At 34.9% G+C, this 9,088-nt stretch overlaps 1 protein-coding gene across 1 annotated transcript; it reads right to left on the bottom strand.

Annotated features, from left to right (window-relative positions):
• Positions 1-2,105: 2,105 nt before the first annotated feature.
• LOC108764970 (loricrin) lies at positions 2,106-8,250 on the bottom strand. The gene is made up of 7 exons (XM_018513415.1): positions 8,087-8,250; positions 7,420-7,719; positions 6,466-6,696; positions 6,031-6,372; positions 4,162-5,229; positions 3,697-3,933; positions 2,106-2,921 (listed from the first exon to the last, which is right to left on the bottom strand). Exons 1-7 carry the CDS (start codon positions 8,154-8,156, stop codon positions 2,695-2,697), a joined length of 2,475 nt encoding a protein of 824 aa, XP_018368917.1. The 5' UTR covers positions 8,157-8,250; the 3' UTR covers positions 2,106-2,694.
• Positions 8,251-9,088: the final 838 nt, after the last annotated feature.

The raw sequence follows: 9,088 nt of genomic DNA, 5'->3' as shown, positions 1-9,088 counted from the left end.
TACTCATAGCGTGAAACTTGTTTAATAGGAAATTCATTATTAAATCATGCGTGTAGTTGTTACAAAAAAAGATTTATGAAATTGAATGTAAAATTTTATTGAGGTTAGTCTTTAAAGCTTGTTTTATTATACAAAAATAAATATTGGGTAATAAAATCTGTATGCAGTGATAGAGTAAGATCGTATTCATAGGAACACACGTGATATAATGATTTGTTTAACTGTAAAGATTAGATTTGGTGATCGTGAAAGGCATGAAAATTTTAATATGAGATACTCAGGATATTCCTAACTAATATGAGAGCATCTAAACAATTCAATGTCTCAAAGCATACTATCGAAAGAAATGTTAAAAATGACGATTCTATTGTTAAGATTACTCACACATACATACATACATACATACTCACATACACATACATCGAAAAATTATATAATTATTATGATATATTTATAACATTTAATTAACATTTAATTAACATTTAAATTCTTTGTTCCTACTTGTATGTAATATACTAAAAGCTAGTATAATAAATATATATAAGAAGCTTATCTTTATTTTTTCCTTAGTTTCCCGTTATGAAATACCATCTCAAGAAAACCCTTATATCTTATATTAAGAATCCTATTTTTGAATGATCAAAATCTGCATCTTTTGATAAAAAATTTCACAACAAAGTATAGCTATTATCGACTGCTAACTTTTGGCGATAAAACTTAAATGTATTTCCCATAAATTTGACGTGAAACTAGAAGTTCAGGTTATAAATTAAATAAATTACAAGCCTTTATAAAAAAATATCTCATAATAGGCGACTTTACCCTAAGTAATATTTAAAATCTGCTTAAGATATAAATCTTTTACGTTTCTAAATTTTTTTAATAAATTCAATATTTTCTTGTCGTAGATATATATTGATTATATTATAATAAAATTTTATACATATACATTAACTATAATTATATGGTATATAATTATGTATAATTATAGATATATTTTTCATTTATTTGAGCATACATCTCTTTCTCAATTACCGCTTATCAAGTTATACATATAATAATTTAAAATATTAATTATTATGATGCATGAAAATAAAATGGATATTTAACGTGTATTAATATGTTAATTGCGACAATTAAAACGTTACATCGAAAACATCACAAATTTTATTAAATTCTTACATGCTTACAACTCGCATATTAATTCTAGGAAATAGCTAAACAAATGACACGCGTAGCATAAAAAAATGATTATCGATAATTACGTATTAATTGCGACAATCACATAACAATTCGCGGATTCGGACGAACATCATATACGTCACGATTGATTCTGATGACATCTCTCTTTAGCTTCCTCTTTTTGTTATTCTCTCTCTTTCTCTTTCTCTGTTTCTCTTTTTGTCTTTCTCTCTTTCCTTTTCTCTCTACATCTTTGCAATTCTCTCTTCCGTTTTCGTACTCTCGCGCAGAACAAGTCCGACGAGTTTTTATCCCCGTTGTTTCCAACACTCCAGAGACGCCTGCCATCGTGAGAATAAAGACAAAGAGAGATGTTGCTGGTGCCAATCGTGAACGCTGTTATTCTCTGATTTTATAAAAATATATAAGGGCGTAAGCACGCTCATAATTAATTTGATCGTTGAGTATTATTCTTACGAATGGCATAGTTAAGATCGCATTTATCCTTCGAAATCTGAAGTGATTTTAACTTTTAATTAACATAAGACGAATTTTTTTGTTTTAATTAATATTATATAAAAAGGTATTATAAAAGAAAAAAATAAGAAATAAGTAGATAAATTATTAAAGTCTATTAACACCGGGTTATTTTAATCAGGATCTTTAAATTTATTTAATCATATTTACAATAGGACTTTTATAATATCTTTATTATTAGATATTTTATTGGCATTTTATGTAAATCACAGATCCAGAGTTCAAAGGAGACGATCTACATGCAGCTAATATATTATATATAATTTAAGTATTAATACACATACAATTGTATAATGCGCTTATAAACATAAAAAGAGTATTAAGTTAAGATTTATTTTGAGTGTCTATATATATTGTATATATATATATATATATATTAAAATCATTCTGATTACAGAATGTCTTGGATATGAATATAAAAATGATTTAGTCTAAGGCAGATATGTCATTAATTAACTGAAAACGGGCTTGTCTATAAATTATATTTCTATGAGCCAAAAAACTTTTTGTCTTAAGTTCTGATGTCGTAATTTTCATCTTACACATTTCATTACATCGAGCGAAACAATATTCGATCTGCCTTCAACACGATTTGCAATATAAATATAAATAAATAGTTGTCCTTACACGTTTTCTAATAAATGCTCAAGACTGTGTTTATCTATTTTTAAAATTATACTTATTTTCGACATCAAATCTCCTATTTATAATGACAATTTCTAACAATACGTTCAAATTTATAACTCGTGATTATCAATTTAAACGTATTTATTAATAGACAGTTTTATGATATGCATACTTCTAATTTTTCAATAATTAATCTCTAATTCTCGTCGCAAAATTAAACAATATAATATTCCGCGTAAGTAAGTTTGTTCGTGGAACATCGAAATATAAATCGGAGTATTATATCGCTATTATGGCCAAGAAGACTTTCGAGTTTCCTCGTCGATTCCTTTCGTTATATCACAATGTTTAATTAAAAATCAGCATATCCCTGGTATCGGCTGAAGCTGATGCTTGACTTGACGCTGAACTTTTCGGTCCTATTTCACCGTAAGATCCTGAAGACGCACTGCTGGACGCGTCGGCTTTTGCGGATCCTGATCCGTTAACGAGAGCTGACGATTTGCTATTTGCTGATGCCGATCCACCGCCGGACGCAATTGCATTAGAAGACGCCTGTGCGTGGGCGTTTGAGCCTGCGGGATAGCGAATCATTTAATTATGATCTGTCCTGACGCCACAGCCTCCGCCATAGACAACGCTGATGCCTTGGCCTCGGGGCTTAGGTCTGTGGAAAAATGAACACGAAAAGCTCTGTTATGAATCCCCGATGGATAAACAAATATTTCCATAAATTATATGTAGAGCTTTTATACATCCATATGTAGAGCTTTTGACTGGGTTATCCATCGGAGTGCAGAATGAGTCTTTCATCATTTTTCCACCCAACGGCGTTTTCGTAATTCATGAACGAAAGTGTTAGAAACATGCGTGACAATGTGATACTTGGTATTCTGTGATTTAGGGACTTTGATTTGCATTGACGCTGAAGGATCGATTTTCGTGAATTCTGATTGTTAATCCATATATATATATCATGATATAAGACTGAATAATTTTTCATCTCTTATGTAACACGCGAGATAAATTATGCGTTAGAAATTGTTAAGACAGAGGCGTTGTTTGTTCAATGATCATTTGATGAATATTTACATACATGCAATAAAACGTTACGTGTCAAAGATAAACGTCAACAAGGCATTACATAATGACGATAATAATTAAAGGAAGTTGTGCTTATTTTTAATAAAATAGTAACTACGTTAAAAAACAATTTTAAAAATTACGTGTTTATGCAGTTAATTTTCCGAATTTTAGGATTTACCATTAATTTTTAAAGAAATTGTTTATTTAGTTTATTATACAGGACACTACACGCAACACAGATTTATATCTAAAACACATATGTACCTCCTCCGACTGATCCGTCGAATCCGCCTTGATTACCGAATCCGCTTTGACCACCATGTCCTCCGGCCTGTCCTGTTCCTTTAACATCGTTTCCGTATCCACCAGAGCCACCGAAACTTCCAGCGTTAGCATTGGCGTTACTATTGGCATTAGCACCAGAAGAATCACCGCCATATCCACCAAGACCGAAAGAGCCACATTGTGCACATCCACCGCTACCGTGGCCACTGAGCGAGCCTTCGCCATATCCTCCGTGACTTCCAGATCCTCCGGGGATAGTTCCATGAATAGTTCCGGCGGTTCCGGCATTGGCATTAGCGTTGGCGTTAGCGTTGGCTCCGGAAGAACCTCCAGCATGTCCACCGTGAATATTTGCACCATTGGTTCCAAATCCACTGCTTTGACCACCGAAAGAGCCTCCACCGTATCCGGAGGATCCACCGCTACCGTGGCCACTGAGTGAGCCTTCGCCATATCCTCCGTGACTTCCAGATCCTCCGGGGATAGTTCCATGAATAGTTCCGGCGGTTCCGACATTGGCATTGGCATTAGCGTTGGCGTTAGCGTTGGCTCCGGAAGAACCTCCAGCATGTCCACCGTGAATATTTGCACCATCGGTTCCAAATCCACTGCCTTGACCACCGAAAGAGCCCCCACCGTATCCGGAGGATCCCCCGTGACCTCCGGACTCTCCGAAAATGGGTCCATGTCCATCAGATCCTCCAGTGTTAGTGGCTCCAGTGTTAGCATTAGCATTAGAGTTAGCACCAGATAAACCACCGACTTGTCCTCCAAATCCATCGAAGTTTGGACTAGATCCGTGATCTTCGTAACCACCAAGAACTCCTGAAGATCCGCCACCATGTCCACCAGAGTTAACTATTGGGTTTTGTTTGATCGGACCTCCTCCAACACCACCAGCTCCAGCGCCGACATTGGCGTTGGCGCCAGCATTGGCTCCCGCCGATCCGAATGAGCCAGGGAATCCTCCGGATGATTGTCCCGGATAAGTGGTAGAAATGCTCCCCCCTTTGGGTTTATCGCTCAAAACGCTTGAACTTCCTGGATAGTTTCCTCCTCCGATATTTTGGGATACGCCACCATTAAGAAACGGATTATTGGTACCTATCGGTTGTCCTCCGGCGATGGCACCAGCTCCAGCATTTGCGTTAGCATTAGCACCGACGTTGCCACTGGAATGCCCGTCGGGATACAGAAAAGGATTATTACTGCCAATTGGATTTTCATGTCCTGATGATTCTATTGGGTAGCTGCCACCTTGTTGATGTCCGCCTTGTTGATATCCTCCTGATTGATATCCGCCTTGCTGATATTCACCTTGTTGATATCCACCTTGCTGATATCCACCTTGTTGATAATTGTGTCCACCTCCGCCGTTTGCACTCGCACCTGCTTGAGCGTTAGCACTAGCGTGGGCATTAGCATTAGCGTTTGATCCAGCACCATTGGATAAAAACGGATTGTCTTTATATCCAGGATGGGTTCCTTGAATACCGCCATTTCCGCCACCAGCTGTAAAGAAATATTATAAAAAATTAGTTTTTTTATTGTATTTATATAACTAATAACATTACACATATATGATCTAACATATAAAAACATATCGTTACAAATACTAAATCTAAATTATCACATGACGAAAGTAACGAAGTTCATGCTCTCAGTCTCAGTCACGCATAATTTACGTCAGATTCTTAATTTCGTGTTTCTTCCAATTAAAATGCTTATCATGATAAGGAAAACAAGAAAAATGCATTATCAGCAGTGTCCTTGTTTCTTGTCATTATAGGAATGTTTTGTTAAAGAATGTACTGTGATTGTCAACCTTCACCTCGACTACAAATGTAAAACACAAATGTAAAAAAAATGTCTTCATTCTTAGTTTACATATCCTTGAATGCGACTTCCGTCCGATGTAAAATCTGTGCAAGATGCTTCAATTAGCGAAGCGAGAAATACATAGAATGAGGTACACATTAATCACATAAATGAGGTATATCATACAATGAGATATATATATATATACAAAGAAACAGATGATTTACAATATTTTGTGACCATTGGAATTGTTATCCAATTCCAAATCTGTGTCACTAGTTAATTATTAAAACATTGTAGCATGTATGATAAAATTACCTATATAGAGAGTAATATATAGAAAGTAACAGCGAGGCGATTAATTATGACATTACTTTCGTGAAAAATTACATAAAAACATAGTGCAGAAAATTCATAGAGCTGCCACCAGTTAGTGCATTAGAATCTCAACGATAATTGCACGATTTTCGAATGTGCTCGATCATGAAGTGTCACCTGGATTAGGCCTTGACTCTTCAATGATGATGACCTCGATGGGCTGCTGTTTTGGTTTACCATAATGCGGTTGACGTTGGTGATGATGGCGATGGGGAGGACTCGGACGATGATACGGCGGATATTGCGGGGATTCCTCGACAACGACGATCACATTTCCCTTATTAGTTCCTTGCGGCCGGTGAGGTATCGAATAGACAGGCGAAGTTGGTTGAGAAAGCGGCAGTGTGTTTATGGGAATTACTTCTATTTTATCTATTCCTCCGCCAGGATACTTGTTGGGAATCACATTCACGCCGCCACTACCTAAGATGTTAGCACCCGCGTTCGCATTTGCATTAGTGTTAGCGTTAGCACTGGACTGAGAGCCACCATAATTTCCGTAATTTGGTTGACTGGCTTGATGAGAAACGCCAGGGTAATAACCGCTGTTCCCATTAGTGTTAGCATTGTCGATGGCTTGGGGTCTAGAAGGATAATAAGAGGGACCAACAGAATACCCTCCGCCATTGGCATTGGTATTCGCGTTCGAATTAGCGTTAGCACTGGACTGAGAGCCACCATAACTTCCGTAATTTGGTTGACTGACTTGATGAGAAACGCCAGGGTAATAACCGCTATTTCCACCATTATTGCCAACATACCCCTCAGGATTTCCCGAAGAACCTATGTTAAAAACACGTCATTAACGTGTTAATGATAATAATAAAAGTGATAATAATAAAGATTAAAATTTAAACACAAATCTAAATAAGAAAACTTATTCTTAGAAAATAATAAAATATGGTAGAACTCCGTTCATCCATTTAACGAACAAATTTGGGTTCAATTTTAAATATACGAACTCATAGCTTAGCTATTCGAAACATTCGAATGAAAAGAACTCGACTTCAATTTTCTAAATGTCAACTTCTATGATTAAAACTAAATGTACTGATAAAGAAGAAAGCTAGTGAATCACTATTATCCAAATCATTCAGTTATCGAAACTATCTTGTCTCTTCACATATTCAGATAACCGGTGTTCTAATGTCTACAGACAGTTAAAAATGGAATTTGTTATTTTATCAAGATATCTTGCAGAAAAATGTTAAAAAGTCATATAACATCTTCAAGATATAAAAGCACGGGATAATATTTTAAAGATATTATGATAATTGTATACCTAAATAAAAAATATTTTAATATGACTAAAACATTGGAGACATGTTTCAAAGTACTCGAAAATGTTCACAATGCTTCACAACATTAAAAATTTTAGAATTTTTCATAAACTTTGATTATTGTTTGAGTTATTTTAATCGTCATAATATGTTATTTATCTCATGTGTTTTAAAAAAAATTTTAAACTAGAAATATGTTTTATGTATACCAGGTACACGAGCCCACCTTGTGCATTAGCATTAGCGGATGCTTGTGCATTTGCGTTCGAACCACCGTATCCTCCATATCCGTTAGCATGAGCATCAGCTTTGGCTGAAGCCGAAGCTAAACCACCGTTGCTGTTCGCCGACGCCTCAGCCGAAGCTGAGGAGAATCCACCACCGATACCGATAGGTCCTAAATTCACGTTTCCTCCCAAAGCCTGAACATTGCTGCTAGCGTGGGCATTGCTACCTTTAGGTCTGAATACTCCCAGTGGATCCAGCAATCTACCAACGTTCTGACCGATCAAATCGCCTAACACACCTTCACAAATAAAATATTAGAAGGTTATCGAAAGTACTGAATGAGATAACATTATTTACGACTACTTTTATTATTTTTCGTAATTTATTCTCTTTTTCACACACACATCTATCAATTCTTTCAAAAATTTATTAAATATCTCATAAGGTTAATAATGTATAAGTTTATAGGAAAAAATTGATAGTTAATTTATTTTCTTAACTTTGCGAAAGAAGCAGAAACCATTTTGGTATAACATAATTTTCTCAAATTAGACATTATATCATTATTACATAAATATTTGGAAATTAATCTGGCGCGCAATAATATTTCTTTCAATTAATCATAAATGAAAGGAAAAAAAATTTCCCTATAATTTAAAACTCACCAGGTCTCGCGGAGGAGTTCTTAATTAATAGCAGCACCACTACTGGCACTAAACACCTAAATAACTTCATGACGATTTCCACTTTCGCAAATAAATAATTTGCCTATCACACACAGTAATCCTCCTTGTTTTATCTGTTTTGCTGATATCTCGATGGTCAGAGAGTCAAGAGCGACTGAAGCTCTCGCACGAGGACAACATCTTATATACGACACACGCGTGGATTTTACGTCGAATAATAATTGACCCTCTCTTTCTCTCCTATTACGTTCTTCAGTATCATCGAGTGCCTCCGTTTAGGTTTTTCTATAATTTTTTATTTCTATGAAATCGACGCCGATCTCAAGAAACATTACGTTTTGGGAGTCTCATACTTTTACGTCAGTAACTAGTGCAATTTTAGAGTTAGATATAATCTTTATATTAAGTATCTGTGATTTTGGAAATAACTGGTAAAAACTGATTAAATAACAAAAATTTTGCTACTGTATTGTCATTCACAGAATCAGTTATCAAGGACCGCTTATTTCGATGAAGTATTTAACATATTTTCAATTTCGGATTATTCCTCTTTCTGTCTACTCAAAAATGATTAAACAGAAATAATCTATCTAATAAGAGGTGTGTGTTTTCGTTATTTTATATTAATTTTAATTAAAAAAACTATAAATGTATGTGAATAAAACTTTCAGAAAAGTATAGAGAAGAAGAAGAAAAAGAAGAGAAAGAGAATAGGAAGCAGGAAAGGATCGAGAGAAGCAATATAATAGAACAAGCTATTAGATTTATTTAAGTCAATTTTCTTTTATGATCAATTTAAAAATTACTTATCTAAAAATATAATTACAGATATTTTTATTAAGCAGGAATGTTTTATTTCTGACAGAACAAAGATATATTATTCTCAGCTCTTGGCTCTTACATAAACATAATAAATTTAATACAAGAAAAATATTGATACCCAAATAGCCTTAGCGACGTGGCAAAGTCATTTGCAGTTAA

Source organism: Trachymyrmex cornetzi, unplaced genomic scaffold (genome assembly GCF_001594075.2).
Source record: "Trachymyrmex cornetzi isolate Tcor2-1 unplaced genomic scaffold, Tcor1.1 scaffold468, whole genome shotgun sequence".
NCBI classification, from domain to species: domain Eukaryota; kingdom Metazoa; phylum Arthropoda; class Insecta; order Hymenoptera; family Formicidae; genus Trachymyrmex; species Trachymyrmex cornetzi.
This window is presented reverse-complemented; position numbering and strand designations above follow the sequence as displayed.